Genomic DNA, 21,786 nt, shown 5'->3' on the forward strand with positions numbered 1-21,786 from the left:
GCACTCTATTGTGGATCTCCCATTTTATGGCATTATTTAGTATTGTAGTGTTTCCTGAAAGAAATTGAATCTGTTCCATTTTTAAGATAGTCTGTTTGTTGCACTTCTGTGTTCCATAATTTCTTGGGCTGCTTTATTGAAAAAGCATCGCGGTGATTCCTGATTTTAGCTTTGACACTCAATCTGATAGCCTTTCTAAAATATCTTTCATTTCAGTGCCTGATATTATACCATTAGGCTTTCACTCATTGAGTTAAAGTGTTCAACTCCTTCTTTAGAATGTAGTTTTTTTCTAAATATTTAGCAAATTGGCACTCAGTGAGGAGGTCAATGTTCTAGCTTGTGCCATAGTATTAATCAGTTATATGTTCAGCTGAAAGCTTTTTCAGAAGTGTATAGTTTAGTAATTCAGAAGTCAGTCTTTCTGGGTTTAGATTCTGACTCCACCATTTGTGGAATGGTTGGGAAGTTGCTTGACGTTTTCAAGTCTCAATTTCTTTATCCATGAAAAGAATAATAATAGTAATTATAGCATAGGATGGCTGTGAGGATTGAATCAGGTAATGCACACAAAACACAATAGCTGGCACACTATAAGCTTTCAGTAAATGTTAGTTGCTGTAAATATGTATTAGGTTATCTGGAAGGGAGACACATTGTTGCCTGTTGTACCTGACCTTATGGTGGAGGTTGGCAAACTATGGCTCAAATCTGGTCACTGTTCTCTTAATGTAAAACAACGAAAGACAAGCATATGCAACAGTAACCTGTAAAGCCTGATATTTATATCTGATATTTATTATCTGTCCCTTTATAGAAAAAGTTTGCTGTCTTACTCAGATTGCTAGGCATAATGATATAATGGAATAATGAGAATAAAATTCCAAATTACTGTGCAATAAAGTGAGTCATTAACATCTTAATATTAATTACTTTGTTAGTAATAAATGGTCAACCCTGTCCACTTGTGAGGTTTGATGTGGTAATAATAGAGGGAAAAGAGATAAAATTCCTCGGTGCCATAGGCCTTTGAGGGATGTTGCAGTGGGGAACCAAGCTAAAGGCTCTGGGTGCCTGAAAGGAAACAAACCACTTGCAGTAGAAGCTCCTTAACTGAACTTGACTAATAGTGCTCTTTTAGATATTTTCTATAGAACGTGCTAACAGCACAGTAGGCAGAACTGTCAAGGCTTAGGAGGCCCTTCTCTAGTGTACTTACACTTTTCCGTCCCTGTCATTGAGTTTGTGTCTTCCAAGAGTCATTAGGGTTGTTCCCAAGCTATTTAATGCCATTTAACTTCTTATTTTCACAGCATAACTTAATGAAATATCAAATAGACCAATGATGCAGGAAGTATGAAAGAGTTACTGTGGAGCACCTGGGTAGCACAGTTAGTTAAGTGTCTGATTCTTCGTTTTGGCTTGGGTCATGATCTCAGTGTCATGGGATCAAGCCTGAGTCAGGCTTTGCACTCAGCATGGAGTCTGCTTGAGATTTTCTCTCCCTCTCCCGCTCATGCTCTCTCTCTCTCTCTAAAATAAGTAAGTAACTCTTTTAAAAAATCATTTTAAAAAAGTTATTCCAGTGGAAACTAAAGTGAATGGGAAGATCTAATAAAGAAGAGACACTTTAAAAATTGCTATTGAATTTAGTATAGATGAACAATTGAAAAGTTAGAGGAGAAGTTATAAAAATCTAAAATGATTCTATACTTCAGTTGCTTTACAAAAGTTTTAGATTTCATGCTTCATTTTAGAGAAATTTGAATTAGAAATTATAGGTATATATACATATAGCTTTTGTGAGAAATAAGAGGCTCTAGTCATTGAACTCACATTAAAAAAGAGATTCGCCTTACAGTGTAAGATTTGTGAATGAACGCATATGTGTTTTTTTTAACAATTGGCAGGTGTTTTATTAAGATTTGGTTTTTGGAAGTGGGAGAGACATTCTAACTTGTCTTCAGGTACATTTGTCAGGGATTGGTTGGCTGCAAGTGGGCAAGCATATGGTTTGGAGAATTTCAAAAGAGAAAGGATTGTTCAGTGTTAGGGGTAGAGAGTTTTTTTGAGACTGCTAATTTCCTGCAAGAAGTTAGTGTCATTATTAAGTGGATACTGGTGGTATTCTCCCCATAAAGAGTATAGAAGTTTTTTTTAGCATACTTCCACGTATATAATTTGGAATTTCTGAAGTTGTTTTAATGGTCAGTAAAATGATTTTTTTTTTAACTGAAGTATAGTTGCCATACAGTATTATATTAATTTCATGCGCATAACAGGATTCAACAACTTATACATTATGCAGTGCTCACCACGATAAGTGAGTTACCACTGTCCCCATACACGTATTACAATATTACTATATTTCCTATGCTGTACTTTTCCATATTTATTTTTAAGTTATTATAAAATGATTATGATATATACAAATAATTTTTTTTAAATTCTCTCAATTTTTTTTTGATTAACCGAAAACTATCAGTTCTAAATAGGGCATCCATTATACTTTACAAATAACTTTTTAACTTAGGAAAGGCTCATCTTATGAAAACTATAATCAATGGATGTCAAAATGGATGTCTTAAGAAAAAGCTCTTTGGGGGCACCTGGGTGGCACAGCGGTTAAGCGTCTGCCTTCGGCTCAGGGCGTGATCCCGGCGTTATGNCACGTATTACAATATTACTATATTTCCTATGCTGTACTTTTCCATATTTATTTTTAAGTTATTATAAAATGATTATGATATATACAAATAATTTTTTTTAAATTCTCTCAATTTTTTTTTGATTAACCGAAAACTATCAGTTCTAAATAGGGCATCCATTATACTTTACAAATAACTTTTTAACTTAGGAAAGGCTCATCTTATGAAAACTATAATCAATGGATGTCAAAATGGATGTCTTAAGAAAAAGCTCTTTGGGGGCACCTGGGTGGCACAGCGGTTAAGCGTCTGCCTTCGGCTCAGGGCGTGATCCCGGCGTTATGGGATCGAGCCCCATATCAGGCTCCTCCGCTATGAGCCTGCTTCTTCCTCTCCCACTCCCCCTGCTTGTGTTCCCTCTCTCGCTGGCTGTCTCTATCTCTGTTGAATAAATAAATAAAATCTTTAAAAAAAAAAAAAAAGAAAAAGCTCTTTGCTTTTTTAAAGTTTATGTTCTCTAAGATGTTTGCAAAGAAGTGCTGCGGGTAATAGTGACAACTCTTATATAAAAGTTCGGATTCACTACCCCGGGTTTAACCTTTAGTTCGTTATATAGAACTAAAAGTTTAAAAAGTATTCTTGGAGCAAGAGCGCTTAAAAAAAAAACCTCAAAAAAACAGTCCTAGTAAAAAGTTCCTTCTTTAGAGCTTCTCTGAATAATGCAGGCCATTATTCTGCCTGGAGTAGTGAATCTAGTTCAGCTAACATCAGGAAGTATTGAATAGCAAGCAANAATCTTATGAAAACTATAATCAATGGATGTCAAAATGGATGTCTTAAGAAAAAGCTCTTTGCTTTTTTAAAGTTTATGTTCTCTAAGATGTTTGCAAAGAAGTGCTGTGGGTAATAGTGACAACTCTTAAATAAAAGTTCGGATTCACTACCCCGGGTTTAACCTTTAGTTCGTTATATAGAACTAAAAGTTTAAAAAGTATTCTTGGAGCAAGAGCGCTTAAAAAAAAAACCTCAAAAAAACAGTCCTAGTAAAAAGTTCCTTCTTTAGAGCTTCTCTGAATAATGCAGGCCATTATTCTGCCTGGAGTAGTGAATCTAGTTCAGCTAACATCAGGAAGTATTGAATAGCAAGCAATGTACTAAAGCAAGAGCTAGGGGGAAATTAGGGCGTCTTGACAGAGCCAGAAGCAGCCTTGTCAGTTGAAATTAAATTTAATCAAAAGGAGAAAATGGTTTTTGGCATATTGGAAAATGAAAATTCTGGCTAAGATTTTTAGTATGCTGTGCCATTTACCGTACTTTTTGAAAAATGTAGGCTCCACGCCTAATGTAGAGCCCAGCGTGGGGCTTGAACTCACGACCCTGAGATCAAGACCTGAGCTGAGATCAAGAGTCAGATGCTTAACTGACTGAGCCATCCAGTTGCCCCCACAGCATTATTTTTTAAACTGAGGCTTTTATCCTAATTAAATAGGAATGTTTTCTAAGTTTCTGTCCTAAAGTCAGAGCAATTGTTTAAGTCTCAGATGCTTTTAATCTTACTTAAATGAAAATAGCATGCTGTGTTAGTGCAAATCTTCAGAGAAGCAGACATGAGGATGGGGGTTAGATTTGCACGAAATTTATTAGGGTAAATGCACGTGAGAGAACATGGAAAGGAATCCAGAGGTGACTGGAAGAGCTGTCAAACTGCAGTGTCGATCTGACCATGATGGAAGGAGAAGGAAAGAAGGAAGCTTGGGTAGTAGCGTCTTAGGCTGCAGTGCAGTTCTGATGAAAATCAGCAGACTGTTAGAAAGTTCCCAGGCCAAAGTCACCAATCGGAAAAAGCCCTGTCTCTCTGAAATAGGCCTGCCTAGTGTCCCTGATATGCTCAGTCACTGGCAGGGAACAGCCTGTAAGAACGTGGCCTTGGGACCCCTGTGGTACTGAATGCAGAGTGCTCTACTAGGGCCATTGGTCAGTTATGCAGTCAAAGATCAGAGACTGCCATACATATAAGTCATGACATGCTATATATTTATACAGGCCCACCTCCTTCTATTGCATTTGGCTTTATGGTGCTTTGTAGATAGTACTGTTGTTGTTGTTTTTGTTTTTCACAAATTAAGGATTCGTGGCAACCCTTCAGCAAACAAGTTTATCAGTGCTCCTTTCCCAACCATTTGCTGACCTCATGTCTCTGTGTCACATTTTGATAATTTTTGCTATATTTCAAAATTTTTTCATTACTGTATTTGTTGTGGTGATCTGTCATCAGTGATCTTTGATGTTATTATTGTAATTGTCCTGGGGTGCCAAGAACTGCACCCATATAACATGGCGAACTTAATTGATATGTGTTATGTTTGTTCTGACTTTTCTCCCAATCAGCCATTCCTTCGTCTTTCTCCCTCTCCTCAGGCCTCCCTATTCCCTGAGATACGACAGTATCGAAATTAGGCCAGTTAATAACCCTACAATGGACTCTAAGTATTCAAGTGAAGGGAAGAGTTGCACATCTCTCACTTTAAATAAAAAGCTAGAAATAATTCAGCTTAGTGAGGAAGGCATGCTGAAAACCAAGACAGGCTGAAAGCTAGGCCTCTTGTACCAAACACTTAGCCAAGTCATGAACGCCAAGGAAAAGTTCTTGAAGGAAATTAAAAGTGGTACTCCAGTGAACAAACAAATGTTAAGCGAGGCAGCCTTATTTTTTATATGGAGAAAGTTTTAGTGGTCTGGATGGAAGCTCAAACCAGCCATCACATTCCCTTAAGCCAAAGCTTAATTCAGAGCAAGGCCCTAACTTTCTTCAATACTGTGAAGACTAAAAGAGGTGAGGAAGCTGCAGAAGAAAATTTTGAAGCTAGCAGAGGTTGGTTCATGAGGTTGAAGGAAAGAAATTGCCTTCATAACATAAAAGTGCTAGGTGAAGTACCAAGTGCTGATGTAGAAGCTGCAGCAAGTTATGCAGAAGATCTAGCCAGGATGATTCATGAAGGTGGCTGCACTAAACCACAGGTTTGCACAGATTTTATTCTCTTGGAAGAAGATGCAGTCATATTTGCAAATGACATACCTGATAAAGGGTTAGTATCCAAAATCTATAAAGAACTTATTAAATTCAACCCCCAAAAAACAAATAATCCAGTTAAGAAATGGATGGAAGCTGAATTGGCATTTTTCCAAAGACATACAGATGGCTAACAGACACATAAAAAGATATTCAACATCACTCATCATCAGGGAGATACAAATTAAAACCACGATGAGATATCACCTCATACCTGTCAGAATCACTATAATTAACAGTACAGGAAATAACAGATGTTGGTGAAGATGCAGAGAAATGGGAACCCTCTTACACTGTTGGTCAAAATGCCAACTGGTCCAGCTACTCTGGAAGACAGTATAGAGGTTCCTCAAAAAGTTAAAAATAGCACTACTCTAAGATCCAGCAATTGCACTACAAGTTATTTACCCAAAGGATACAAAAATACAGATTCGAAGGGACACATGCACTCCAATGTTTATGGCAGCAATGTTTATTATCAATAATAGCCAAATTATGGAAAGAGCCCAAATGTCCATTGACTGACGAATGGATAAAGAAGATGTGGTGTATATATACACAATGGAATATTATTCAGCCATCAAAAAGAATGAAAGCCTGCCACTTGCAAAGACATGGATGGAGCTAGAGTATTGTGCTAAGTGAAATAAGTCAGAGAAAGACAAATACCATATGATTTCACGCATATGTGGAATTTAAGAAGCGAAACAGGTGAACATAGGAGGAAGAAAGAGAGAAAGACAAACCAGAAAACAGGCTCTTTTTAATTATAGAGAACAAACTGAGGATTACTAGGGGGGAGGTGGGTAGAGGATGGGTTAAATGGGTGATGGATTTTAAGGAGGGCACTTGTGATGAGCACTGGGTTTTATATGTATGTGATGAATCCCTAAATTCTACTCCTGAAACTAATATTTCAGTATATGTTAACTATTTGGAACTTAAATAAAAATTTGAGACTAAAAAAAAGATGCAGTGCAATCTAGGACTTTCTTGGCTAGAGAGGAGAGAAGTCAGTGCCTTAGCTTCAAAGCTTCAAAGGATAGACTATTGTTGAGACCTGTGCTCAGAAAAAAATGTTTCTTTTAAAATATTGCTACTCATTGATAATGCATCGGATCACCCAGGAGCTCCGATGGAGATGTACGACCAGCTTAATGTTGTTTTCATGCCTGCTAACACAACATGCCTCTCTCTTTCTGTCCCTCCCCACTCATGAGCACTTACTTGCTCTCTTTCTCTTCAAAAAAAAATGCTTTGTCTGCTAATTCCATCATCTCTTTCTTTAGTGGGTCTGCTTCTATTGACTGATTTTTCTCCTGGTTATAGTTAACATCTGCTACTTTACATACTGGCGTTTTTTATTACATGCTGGATGTTATATTATGTTGTAGAGTGTTTGAATTTTGTTGTCTGTCTTTGAAAAGAGTGTTGAAGTATGTCTTAGCAGGTGATCCATTGTGATCAAGGAATCATTTTAACTTTCAAGTCTTATTATGTAAGAAATACATTATGTAAGGCTATAGTTGCTGTAGATAGTGATTCTCTGATGGATGGGTAAAGTCCATTGAAAACCTCTGGAAAGGGTTCACCATTCTAGGTGCTGTTAAGACATTGGTGATTCATTGGAAAGGGTACAAATATCGGTGCAACAGACTTCATTGTCTTATTTTAAGAAATTGCCACAACCAACGTAACCTTCAGGAACCACCACCCTGACCATTCAGCAGCCATTAACATCAAGGCAAGACCCTCCACCAGCAAAAAAATTACAAGTCACTGAAAGCTCAGATGATAACATTTTTTTAGGATTAAAGTATTTTTAAATTAAGGTGTATATATTTTTTAGACCTAATAGCATTATGTATTATATATATATTATATATAATAAATACACACTATTAAGTGTCATAATGTATACTTAACAGACTACAGTATCATGTAAACATAACTTTTATATGCATTAGGAAACCAAAAAATTCATTTGATTTTTTAAATTACAATATTTGCTTTTATTATGGTGGTCTGTAATTGAACCATTTATACCTCCTATGTATGCGTGTATATCTTTATCATTAGGCATAATCAAAGAAAGTAAGTAGGTAGAAGAATAAAATTCTAATAGTATTCTTCATTAAGAATTATTTAATAAGCACTGATTATATATGCCAGGTACTATGTGTTATGCTGAGATTGAGATTTGTTTTCAAGTACATAGGGATCTTCGTGAATGTTCCACATGTACTTGAAAAGAATGTGTCTTCTGCTGCACTGGGGTGGAGGGTTCTTATAGATGTCAAATAGGTTGATAGTGTTGTTCAAGCCTTCCATATCCTTAACTGACTTTTTGTCTACTTCTGTTATTTACTGAAAAGAATGTTTCTAAGTATAATTATGATTTCCTGTTTCTCCCTTCAGTTCTATTCTTTTTTGCTGTATGTATTTTGAAGCTCTATTTTTTTTAACTGAGGTATAGTTGACATTATATTAGTTTCAGGTGTATAACATACTGATTCAGTATTTGTATATATTGCAAAATGATCACTACAAAAATTCTAGTTAGCATCCCACTCTAGATTTCTTATGGTTAGTGTTTGTTTATATGACGTACCTTTTCCCATCCTTTTACTTTTAAACTCTATGTCTTTATATTTAAAATGGCTTAAATTTTTTTGTAGACAGTGTATGTCTTACATTCATTATCTGGTCTCATAATCTTTTAATTGGATAATTTACACCATTTACTGTAATGTTGTTATGTTGGGGTTTGAGTCTACTATTTACTACTTGTTTTCTTTTTTTGTTGTTGTCTTTTTCCTCTTTTTCTTCCTTTCTAATATATTTATTGAATTAATAAAAATTTTTAAAATTACACTTTATTTCCACTGTTGACATATTAGCCATATTGTGTGTGTATTGTCTTTATTAGTTGCTGCTCTAGTATTTATAATATGTATTGTTAACTTATCATTTTTGTTCAGTTAATATTACACATCCTCATGCATAACATTAGGACATTTTCCCCTTCCTATCCTTTGTGCTATTGCTGTCATACATTTCACTTTTATATATATTCTAAACCCTGCCATAAATTGTAATTATTTTTTAAAACAATGTTAGGTAATTTTATTTGTTTACTTATTTAAAAGATTTATTCATTTATTTTAGAGAGAGAGAGAATGAAAATGGGGGGGTGCAGAGGGAGAAGGAGAGAAACTCAAGCAGACTCCACGCTGAGCGTGGAGCTGACGCGGGGCTCGGTCTCATGACCCTGAGATCATGACTTGAACCAGAATCAAGAATCGGACTCTTAACTGGCTGAGCCAGCTGCCCCTATGTAATTTTTTTTTTAATGAGGAAATTTAAATTTACCCACATATTACCATTTCTTGCACTTTCAATCTTTTATTAAGAGCAGGTTTCTATTAAAGTTTTCCTTAGGTTTGAAGAACTTTGTTTAAATTTCTTGTAATACAGGTCAGCTTGCTAATGACTTTTCTCATCTTTTGTCTAGAAAAGGTCTTCATTTAGACTTCATTTTTGAAAGATATTTTTGCTGGATTTAGAATTCTAAATTGGCAATTTTTTATTTCTTCCAGTGCTTTACAGATGTAATTTTATTTTTATTTTTTATTTATTTATTTTTTAAAAGATTTTATTTTATTTGACAGAGACAGAGACAGCCAGCGAGAGAGGGAACACAAGCAGGGGGAGCGGGAGAGCAAGAAGCAGGCTCATAGCGGAGGAGCCTGATGTGGTGCTTGATCCCACAACACTGGGATCACGCCCTGAGCCGAAGGCAGACGCCCAACCGCTGTGCCACCCAGGTGCCCCACAGATGTAATTTTATTGTTACCTGGCTTGCATTGTCTCTGACAAGAAGTCTGTGATCATGCCTAGTTTTGCTTATCGATATGGCATGTGCCTTTTTTCCCTGACTGCTTTAAAAGCATTTTCCCCCTGTAATTAGTTTTCAGCAATTTCATTATGATGTACCATGTGCTTTTTTGTGTGTTTTTCCTGCTTATGATTTATTGAGCTTCTTGGATCTTTGGGTGTGTGGTTTCTGTGAAATTTGGAAAATTTACAACAATCTTTTTTTTTTTTCCAGATTGTCTTGCAATCCCCTTCTTTCTCTCCTTTATACATGGGACTCCAATTATATATGTTAGTTCCATAGCTCACGTAAGCTTTTTTTTTTTTTTTAATTTTCTTTTCTCTCCCTACATTTTATTTGGATAATTTATATTGCTATGTGCACAGGTACATTAATCTTTCCTTTATTAGTATCTAACCAATCTTTTAAGTTCATGCATGAATTTCTTCATTCAGATATTGTATATTTTTGCTCTAAAATTTCTCTGTTTTTTCTTAATTCTTTCTTTTTTTCTCTTCATTATGTTCCTTATTAAGAAAATCCTTGAGCATATCTATGATAGCTTTTTAAAATGCTTTATCTGGGGACATCTGGGTGGCTCAGTCGGTTAAGCATCTGACTCTTGGTTTTAGCTCAGGTCATGATCTCAGGGTTGTGAGATCAAGCCCCTTGTCAAGCTCCATGTTGGGTGTGGATTCTCTCTCTCCCTTTTCCCCTCTTCACTCATGCACACTTATTCGCTTTCTTTCTCTTAAAAAAAAATGTTTTGTCTGCTAATCCCATCATCTCTTCATTTCTAGGTCTGCTTCTATTGACTGATTTTTCTCCTGGTTACAGTCAACAGATGCTACTTTTTTGCATACTAGAATTTTTAAAATTATATACTGGACATTATATTGTTGAGTGTTTAAATTTTATTGTCTGTCTTTAAAAAGTTTTGAAGTCTGTTTTAGCAGGTAATTTAGTTATTATGTATCATCTTTATCTTTCTGAGACTTGTTTTTAAATTTTGTTAAGGTGGATCTAGAGTTTCCTTTGCTCTAAATGTTAATATAGCTTTTCTACTCGGATGTGACCCTCTTGGGAGCTTTCCTTAATGCTCCAAGTTATTCAATTCTGGCTGGAAGGAACTTAAATATCAGCCAGCTCCCTGGCCTTTATTCTTTGCCTGACATCATGGAGCTTTATGTTATATATGTTCAGATTATATTCAGACAAAAGCTAATTCCTCTAATTTCTGGAGCTCTTTTTCTCATAACTCCCTCTTCCACAGTACTGTGCCCCATAAATTCCAGCTGACTCATCCTCCTGAAGCTGCTTTATTAGTCTTCTCAACTCAGTAGGACAACCAGGCTCTTCTTGTGTTTGTCCTCTGTATGCCATGATCTAGAAACTGCTTCTAGGAAGAAAAAAGCATCATGACTGTAGGGCTTATCTCATTGGTTTTCCTTCTCTTAAGGATCAGTCCTGTACTACCTTTTTTTTTCCAGTGTCATATTTTATTTTTTTATTCACTTTTCTACTTGTTAATATAGAAAAGTTGTCTTTCAAAAGTAGAAGCAGAATCCCTAATTTTTTTCTTAATATACTTTACTTCTTAGAACAATTTTAAATTTACAGAAAAACTGGGAAGAGTACAGAGAATTCCCATATGCTGCCACACTCAGTTCCCATATTATCAACATCTTATATATACATTTAGAATAGTACATTTGTTACAATTAATGAACCAACATTGAGACATTATTATTAACTAAAGTCCATAGTTTATTCAGAATTCTTTAGTTTTTGCCTACTGTCCTTTATTCCCCTGGGGTCCCTTCCAGGATGCCACATTACATTTAGTGGTCATGTCTCCTTAGGCTTCTCTTGGCTCTAGCAGTTTCATAGACTTTTCTTGTTTTTGATGACCTTGACAGTTTGAGCTCTGGGCAAGTATTTTGTAGAAATGTTCCTCAATTGGAGTTTATCTGATTTTTTTCATCATTAAATAGGTTATAGGTTTTGGTGAGGAAGTTCAAAAGCATAAAGTGTCATTTTTATTACATCATTTCATGGGTGCATGTAATCATCATGACTTATCATTGTTTATGTTAACCTTGATCACCTGGTTGAGGGAGTTTTTGTTTGATTTTTACACTGTAAAGTTACTCTCTTCACCACCCCCAAAGTTACTTCCAACCCATCTCGCATTTGCACACTCTACTCTCTGGAAAGAAGTGACTGTATACAGCCCACACTTAAGGGATGGGAGTTATGGTCACCTTCTTGAGGGAATAGTATCTATCTAAATTATTTAGAATTCTTTTGCACAAGAAATTTCCCTCTTTCTCCCCACTTATTTATTTATTCAATCATTTCTGTATATCAATATGGATTAATATTTATTTTGTACTTTGATTTGTATTTTGTACCTTGGTTTGTAAGTTGGCCTTTTTTGTACTTTGGCGTATTTATTTTGTTGCTGAAATTGTTCCAGCTTTAACTACAGGAGCTCTTTCAATTTGTTCTTATATCCCTTTGACACCCCCTCCCCCACATCATTTTCTGTGTGTGTGTGTGTGTGTGTGTGCGCGCGTGTGTGTGTAGTATTTCCTTACTTTTTGACACTAAAAATGCTCTAAGCTCATCTGTCCTAGAATCAACCATTTCTCTAATGAACCCTGGTTGTTTTATTCTGATGTTATTAGAAACTAATATCTGGATACTAGGTGTGCTTGTTGCTGTTTCTTTTAGGTCTTCTCAGCTGACAGAGCAAAGAAATATATGTATGTATACTAACCTGCATGTGTGCACATAGCTATAAATATTTCTATATGAATCCATCTTTTTTTAAAGATTTTATTTATTTATTTATTTGATAGAGAGCATTAGAGAGCATGAGACACACAAGAAGGGTGAACAGCAGAGGGAGAGGGAGAAACAGGGTCCCCACTGATCAGGGAGCCCAATGTGGGGCTCGATCCCAGGACTGCAGGATCATGACCTGAGATGGAGGCAGACGCTTAACCAACTGAGCCACCCAGGTGCCCCCTGAATCCATCTTTATATTAAGCTAAATATAAATTCATATTGATGTCTCCAACACTAATCTGTCACCACATAGATTTTCCTAGTCTATCCCCTTACTTCTCTGTAATCTTCTATAGCAGTGACAAACTAGGCTTTCATCATCCAATATCTAGTACTTAATTCTTCAATTCCAGTATTCATGTATAATGATTTCAGAATTGTTAATCCCTACTTCATGGGAAATAACTTCACCAACTGGAGTACAGTGTTCCTTAATCTTTATTCTTGTAGTCTATACTTATTTCCAAAGTTATTTAGGCGAGGACCTTTCTTTTCCATTCCCTTCAGTAAAGTTATTTCATGTATTTGTATGCAGTTAGATTCTTTTGTCACAGTCTACATTTCATTCTAGAGTTCCCTGACCTCCTCCAAAGTGTTTCTGTTTTAATTTATGTACATTAAGTTTCACTTGTGCTGTAGTTTTATGGGTTTTTATAAATGCATATTGTCCTACATCTATCATTACAGTATCATACAGAATAGTTTCAACTAAAACTTCCCTGTGATTGATGCCCTCTCCAAATTTCGAACAATTTTTTAAATTGTCTTCACAGTTTTAACTTTTCCAGAATGCCATAGAATACAATCAAACAGTATGTAGCCTTATGAGACTGGTTTCTTATGCTTAGCAGTATGCGTTTTAGACTCATCCATGTGTTTGTGTGGCTTTAGAGCTAATTCCTTTTTTATCCCTGAGTAATATTCTGTTGTAAAGAATGAACCACAGTTTATTGATTCACCTATTGAGGGACGTTATGGTTGCCTTAGACTTGGTAATAATGAATAAAGTTGTTGTAAACGTTTGTGTGCAAGTTTTTGTATGGACATAATTTTCAGATCAGCTGGTTAAATACCCAGGAGTAGGATTGTCAGATCATATGGTAAGATTATGTTCAGCTTGGTAAGAAACTGCCAAACTCTCTTTCAAAGGGGCTGTACCACTTGCATTTCTCTCTTTCTTTTCTTCTTTTCTTTTCTTTTCTTTTTTTTCTTTATTTTTTGAGAGAGAGAGAGAGAGAGAGAAAGCATACCCATGAGCAGGGGGTCAGGGAGGGACAGAGGAAGAAAAAGAAAATCTTAGGCTCCATACCCAGTGGGGGCCTGATGTGGGGCTTGATCTCAAGACCCTGAGATCATGACCTGAGCCAAAATCAAGAGTCAGTCACTCAACCGATTGAGCCACTCAGGTGCCCCCCACTTGTATTTCTACTAGCAATGAGTGAGAGTTCCTTTTGGTCCTCATCTTCATCAGTAATTGATATTGTCAGTTTTTTGGATTTCAGTCATTCTCTGTACTGGTATCTCCTTTTACTTTTTTTTTTTTAACTTTTTAAAAATTTTAGATAGGTTCCATGCCCAACATGGGGCTTGAGCTCACAACCCTGAGATCAAGAGTCACATGCTTTACTGACCAAGCTAGGCAGGTGCCCTCATTTTACTTTTTCCCTAATGACAGAGGATCTTGAGGATCTTTTCACATGATTATTTGCCATCTGTATATCATTGAGAGTTTTTTGTTCATATCTTTTGCTCATTTTAAAAGTGGGTTGTTCGTTGTCAAATGTTGAGTTTTAAGAGTTCTTTTATATTTTGGGGGCGCCTGGGTGGCACAGCGGTTAAGCGTCTGCCTTCGGCTCAGGGCGTGATCCTGGCGTTATGGGATCGAGCCCCACATCAGGCTCCTCCGCTATGGGCCTGCTTCTTCCTCTCCCACTCCCCCTGCTTGTGTTCCCTCTCTCGCTGGCTGTCTCTATCTCTGTCGAATAAATAAATAAAATCTTTAAAAAAAAAAGAGTTCTTTTATATTTTGGGCAGAAGTCCTTTATCTGAAAATGTGATTTGCAAATACTTCCTCCCTGAGCCTTGTCTTTTCATTCTCTTAACAGTGTCTTCTACAGAGGATAAGTTTTTAATTTTTTTGTTGAGTTAAAATTGACATGTTATATTTGTTTCAGGTGTTCAACATTATCATTCAATATTTGTAGACATAGTGATCACCACACTAAGTCTAGTTACCATCCATCACCATACAAAGTAACAAAAAAAATTTTTCCCTTGTGATGAGGACTTTTAAGATTTACTTTTTGGCAGCTTTTGAATATACAATAAAATATTACTGACTGTAGTTGCCACGCTGAAGTTTTTAATTTTAATAGAATCCAGCTTATCAGTTTTTTCTTTTGTAGATTGTACTTTAATATTGTATCAAATTCATCACCAAACCCAAGGTCCTATGGTTTCTTCTGGAAGTTTAGGATTTTGTATTTTATATTTAGACCTCTGATCAATTCTGAATTAACTTTTATGTAAATTAAAGGTTTGTATCTAGGTTTACTTTTTTGCATGTGGATGTCTGATTATTCCAAAACCATTTGTTAAAAAGCCTATCCTTTCTCCGTGGAATTGCCATGGTGCTTCTGTCAAAACTCCGTTAACTGGGGCACCTGGGTGGCTCAGTCATTGGGCGTCTGCCTTCGGCTCAGAGCGTGATCCCAGGGTCCTGGGATTGAGCCCCACATCAGGCTCCTCTGCTGGGAGCCTGCTTCTTCCTCTCCCACTCCCCCTGCCTATGTTCCCTCTCTCGCTGGCTGTCTCTCTCTCTGTCAAATAAATAAAATATTTAAAAAAAAACAAAACTCCGTTAACTATTTAGTGTAGATCTATTTCCGGCCTCTGATCTGTATGTCTCTTCCTTCAGCAATACATGCTGCCTTGAGAACTGTAACTATATAGTTTCTCTTGAAATCAGGTAGTTGGAATCCTCCAACTTTGTTCTTCTTTTCCAGTTTTGTATTGGCTATTTTTGGTTCTTTGCCTTTCCATATAACTTTTATTTATTTAATTTTTTAAAAAGATTTTATGTATTTGAGATAGAGTGAGAATGAGCGAGAGAGAGAAAGCACGCGCACACACACGCGCGTATGCACGATTGGGGGGGAGCGGCAGAAGGAGGCTCTCCACTAAGCAGGGAACCCCACAGGGGTCTCAATCCCAGGACTCTGTGATCATGACCTGAGCCGAAGGCAGATGCTTAACTGACTGAGCCACCCAGGCGCCCCTCCATATAAATTTTAGAATCACTTCGTCAATATCTACAAAGTACCTTTCTGAAGTTTTGATTGGAATTGCCTAAGTTTTTAAAATCATAAATTGGTATTGAATTTTGTTAAATGCTTTTCTGCATCTATTTTAATGATCATAATTTTTCTTCTTTATTTTGTTAATGTGCTAAATTATATTGCTTGATTTTGAAATGTTAAAGCAATCTTGCATTCTTATAATAATCTCAACTTGATTATGATATCTTATTCACTGTATTTATTGCGGGATTCAGTTTGCTAATATTTTGTTGAATATATTTACATCTATATTTCTGAGAGAAGTTGACCCATAATTTTTCTTTTTCTGTAGTGTCCTTGTTAGGTTTAGGTCTCAAGATTATGTTGACTTCATAAAATAAGTTGGAAAGTATTTCTTCCTGGTTTTTTTTTTTCCGATTTTATTTTTATTTTATTTTTAATAAAAATTTATTTGAGTAAGATTGATTTTATATCTTCCTTAAATGTTTATTTGCCTTTACTGGGGAAGTCATCTTGGCCTGTAATTTTCCTTATTAAGTAAGTTTTATTTTTATTCTTTTTTTTTACAGTTAAGTTTATTATGTTTAGGAGTCACATATAATCAAATGCAGACAGTTTAAAGTCTGATTTGATGAGTTTTTTTAATTTTTAAAAATTTTAAAATTTTATTTCCACTGTGGTTATCGTACAGTGTTATATTAGTTTCAGGTGTACAATATAGTGATTCAACAATTCTGTTACTCACTCCTCATCATGGTAAGTGTACTCTTAATCCCCCTCACCTACTTCACCCATCCTCCTCCCCACCTCCCCTCTGGTAGCCATCTGTTTGTTCTCTGTAGTTAAAAATCTGCTTTTTGGTTTCTTTTTTTTCCTTTGTTTTGTTCCTTAAATTCCACATATGATTGGAATCATACAGTATTTGTCTTTCTCCAACTGTCTTATTTCACTTAGCATTATACTGTTTAGCTCCATCCATGTTGTTGGCAGATGGTAAGATGTCATTCCTTTTTTATATATTATGTAATATATATACCTCTTCTTTATCCTTTCATCTATCAGTGAAAACTTGGGCTGCTTCCATAATTTGGCTATTGTAGATAACACTGCTGTAAATATTGGGGTTCATGTATCCCTTTGAATTAGTATTTCTGTATTCCTGGATGAATACCCACTAGAGTAACTGCTGGATTGTAGGGTAGTTCTATTTTTAACTTTTTGAGCAACCTCCGTACTGTTTTCCACAGTGACTGTACCAGCGTGTATTCCCACCAACAGTGCATGAAGTTCTTTTTCTACATAGCCTCACTGACATTTCTTGTTTCTCATGTTTTTTATTTTAGCCATTCTGACAGGCGTGAGGTGATATCTCATTGTGGTTTGATTTGTATTTCCCTGCTGATGAGTGCTGTTGAGCATCTTTTCATGTATCTGTGGCCATCTATATGTCTTCTTTGTAGAAATGTCTGCTTATGTCTTCTGTTCATTTTTAACTTAGATTGTTTGCTTTTTTGGTGAATTGTATAAGTTCTTTATATATTTTGGAAACTGTTTGTTGGATATGTCATTTGCAAATATCTTCTCCCATTCCAAGGTTGTCTTTTAGTTTTGTTGTTTCCTTTGTTGTGTACAAGTTTTTTATCTTGATATAGTCCCAGTAATATATTTTTGCTTTTGTTTCACTTGCCTCGTGAGACATATCTAGAAAAATGTAGCTATGTCTGATGTCAGAGTAATTAACTGCCTGTGCTCTCTTCTAGGATTTTTATGGTTTCAGGTCTCACATTTAAGTCCTTAATCCATTTTGAGTTTATTTTTGTATATTTGTGAGAAAGTGGTCCAGTTTCATTCTTTTGCTTGTAGTTCTCCCATTTCCCCAACACCATTTGTTGAAAGACTTTTTCCCATTGCATATTCTTGCCTCCCTTGTTGAGAATTAATCCCTGTCCAGATTAATCATGGGTTTATTTCTAGGTTCTCTATTCTGTTCCATTGATCTCTGTGTCTATTTTTGCCAGTACCATACTGTTTTGATTACTACAGCTTTGTAGTATATCTTGAAATCTGGGATTGTGATACCTCCAGTTTTGTTCTTTTTCAGAATTGCTTTGTCTATTTGGGATCTTTTGTGATTCCATACACATTTAAGATTATTTGTTCGAATTTAGTGAAAAATGCTGTTGGTATTTTGATAGGGATTGCGTTAAATCTGTAGGTTGCTTTGGGTAGTATAGACATTTTAACAATATTTGTCCTTCCAATCCATTAGCAATCCTTCCAATCCATCTTTCCATTTGTTTGTGTTGTCTTCATTTTCTCTTATCAGTGTCTTACAGTTTTCAGAGTACAGGTCTTTCACCTCTTTGGCTAGGTTTATTCTTAGGTACCTTATTATTTTTTCTACAATTATAAATGGGATTGTTTTCTTATTTCTCTTTCTGGTACTTCATTAGTAGTGTATAGAAATGCAATGGATTTCTGTATATTATATGTTCTGTAACCTTACTGAATTCATTTATCAGTTCTAGTAGGTTTTTGGTGGAGTCTTTAGGGTTTGCTATGTACAGTATGTCATCTGCAAATAGAGACAGTTTTATTTATTCCTCATTAATATGGATGCCTCTTATTTCTTTTTCTAGTCTGATTGCTGTGGCTAAGATTTCCAGTATTATGTTGAATAAAAGTCGTGAGAGTGGACATCCTTGTCTTGTTCCCAACCTTAGGGAAAGCTCTCAGTTTTTCACCTTTGAGTATGATGATGGCTGTGTGTTTTTTATATATGGCCCTTATGTTGAGGTATATTCTCTCTAAACCTGCTCTCTTAGGGTTTTTATCATGAATGGATGTTGTACTTTGTCAGATGCTTTTTTGGCATCTATTGAAATGATTGTATGGTTTTTACCGTTTCTTGTGTTGATGTGATGTATCGCTTTGATTGATTTGCAGTTACTGAACTGCCCTTGCATTTGCGTCTCAGTAATAAATCCCACTTGATCATGGTGAATGATTTTTTTTAAAGATTTTATTTATTTGACAGATACAGCCAGCGAACACAAGCAGGGGGAGTGGGAGAGGAAGAAGCAGGCTCATAGTGGAGGAGCCTGATGTGGGGCTCGATCCCATAACGCCGGGATCACACCCTGAGCCGAAGGCAGATGCCTACCGACTGCGCTACCCAGGCGCCCCTGAATGATTTTTTTTTAATGTATTGTTGGATCTGGTTTGCTAATAATTTTGTTAAGGATTTTTGCATCTACGTTCATCAGAGATATTGGCAATTGCCTCGGTGGAAAAAGTTAACCTAAAATACTTGGGCCAGCTCTTTTGTCTTCTCTCTCATAATTTGTCTCAAAATCTACCACGATGGTACCTTTCTGATGCCTTCAAATCATTCTTGCTTTCTTAAAAAGAATCTATATCTATGTATTTATGTGTATGTCTTTATCTATATGTGTCTCCCTCTTTTTCCTAGCTATTTTTAGGAGTCTTGGTCTGAGACAGCCTAGTAAGCCATTGCCATATTTTTCTTCTCCTTGTCCCTCTCCATTCTTCCATACCATTCTCCACTAGAATATAACGTTGTTCTGTGTATCTCATTTACTGCTATATTCCTAGCACTTAGAATAGTGCCTAGCACAAAGTAGAAGTCAATAGATATTTGTTGAATTAAAGAATAAGTGGACGTTTTATGTGCGAAGATAGAACGGAAATTCAAAAGAAAATATCTTTCTTGTCATTTCTCACATCTAATATATAGCTGTTCTTTAGCACAATTAGGTAAGTTCTGAGCTTGAACTCAGGACCTTTATGGTTCTAGTGCCTTTCTTTATTGATACTCCCTTAAAATGTTAAATATCTTTTGTTCTTTATTTCTCCACTTGCAAATGATTTATTACTCTCTTACTCATGAAAATAGTTTCAATCATTTTTAAAGTTAAAGAGCTTTGAAGGGAAAAACTAAAAAAGATAAAAAAGGACATTGGAATTAATGTTCTAGTTAGGTAATCAGAATATTTAAGTATATTGTGGTGCCTGGGTAGCTCAGTTGGTTGAGTGTCCAACTCTTGATTTCAGCTCAGGTCATGATCTCAGGGTTGTGAGATCAAGCCCCACGTCAGGCTCCCCCTGAGTATGGAACCTGTTTAAGTTTCTCTTTCTTCCTCCTCCTCCTTCTCTCCTCCGCCCCCCACCACACACATGCATGTGCTCTCTCTCTCTAAAAAACAAAACAAAATATTTAGGTATAAATATAGGTTTATAATTTTTATTATTATAATCTTACCAGTAAATACAAGCAAGACAAATAGATTGTTATGTTTTAAGAGTTAAGATGAAGAGTTTCATAAAAAATTATATTTTGTATAGTACATAAATGTTTACCTGTGTTTTTTTCCCCTCCCCTTCCCTTTAGAGCCATTTTAAGTGCCAGATCTAGTTATTTTGCTGCAATGCTGAGTGGCTGTTGGGTTGAAAGCTCCCAAGAGTACATTATTCTTCAAGGGTAAGCATAATTTTTACAAGGCAGCTTGACTGCAAATAATACTTCATACAAAGCACTTTTTATGAATCTGATTTCCCCTTGTGTTCAGTGAAATGTTTCTCATGTTGAGTAATTCATCAAAGTACATCTTCTGAAAATGAGAGAAAGTACGAAGCATTTAGTAATAGAGATAATGTGTTAGTCTTCTCAGAGTGCTATAACAAAATACCACTGCTGGGTGGTTTAAACAACAGAAATTTATGTTCTCACAATTTGGCAAGATCAGAGTGCCAGCAAAGTTTGTGTCTTGTGAGAGCTCTTACCTAGGGTTGCAGACAGCTCGTTCTTTTTATGTGCTTAATGGCCTTTCCTTAGTGCATGGGGGCATTGGGAGGTGAAAAGAAGGGAGAGGGAGAGAGAGAGAACTCTGTGGTGTATCTTCTATAAGGACCTTAATTTAATTTAATTTTTAAATTAAAAAAAATATTTATTTATTTGACTGAGAGCACAGGCATGCAGAGCGCCAGGCAGAGGGAGAGGGAGAAGCAGGCTCCCCGCTGAGCAGGGAGCCCAATGTAGGGCTCTATCCCAGGACCCTGGGATCATTATTTGAGCCAAAGGCAGACACTTAACCAACTGAGCCACCCAGACGCCCCAAGACACTAATTTTAGGGCATTAGGGCAGAGCCCTGCCCTATTACCTCATTTAACCTTAATTCCTTTTAAGCCCCATTTCCAAATATAGCCACATTGGAGGGTTAGGCCTCAGTATATCAATTTGGGTGGGTGGGGCTGTAAATACTCAGTTTGCAAAAGGTAGTTTCTTTTCTTCCTTTTTTTTCTTAAAGAATAATTTGGATACGTATGGCTTTCATTGACCTATCATGAGGCAATGGTAAATCTACACAATTGGTGGCAGTTTATATTGCCAAGATAGTTATTAAGAGATGAACTAGTATCTTAAATGATAAAAAGGAACCTTTTTTGGTCACAGATGATCCCTGTGAGATTCTGTAGTATGGGGGAGGGCTTTCTCAGTAGGAAAATTGCCTGGGATTTTGAGGGAACCTCTCAGCCCTGCATCTCAGCCAGAGGTTTGGGTGTGGAATAGTGATAGTGGCAATTCCATGACAATGGATGCACGGAAAACTATAAATTCTCTCTTGATAAATTCTTACCATTTATTTATCACCCTGGCCTATGATCTTGATTCTTGGTTGTAGTCATCTGGTTCTCTAACTAACTAGAACAGATTTCCAAATGCCTATCATTTAGTAATTTCTCACTCTATAAAAAATGAAATTTTGAAACATTACTTATAAGAATATATAATTTTTTTTGTTCTTTTTTTTCATATTTTATTCATTTAGTAGAAATGAAACACATGCAAAAGGACCCAATCCCATTTTCTTCATACTAGGGCCTTTTGAAGGTTATGTTTTAATTATACTACTATAGTTTCAATGCACATATCTCAATGTGTTTTGCAACCTGTCTTTTGGATGTAGTTTCAGCAGCTGCCACCATTAGTAATCTCAATTATGTATCCCTGGGATCAT

General features: G+C 36.0%; 1 protein-coding gene across 4 annotated transcripts in view; it reads left to right on the plus strand.

The window, feature by feature from the left end:
- The window catches only part of BTBD8 (BTB domain containing 8), a 65,269-nt gene that overhangs the window by 31,113 nt on the left and 12,370 nt on the right, over positions 1-21,786 (plus strand). For all 4 annotated transcript variants that reach the window (XM_034653896.1, XM_034653894.1, XM_034653897.1 and 1 more), the window contains one exon: positions 20,159-20,248. In XM_034653896.1, the coding sequence (XP_034509787.1) occupies positions 20,159-20,248 (90 nt within the window). The remainder of the gene's footprint in view (positions 1-20,158; positions 20,249-21,786) is intronic.

This window comes from Ailuropoda melanoleuca, chromosome 2 (assembly GCF_002007445.2).
Source record: "Ailuropoda melanoleuca isolate Jingjing chromosome 2, ASM200744v2, whole genome shotgun sequence".
Classification (NCBI taxonomy): Eukaryota; Metazoa; Chordata; class Mammalia; order Carnivora; family Ursidae; genus Ailuropoda; species Ailuropoda melanoleuca.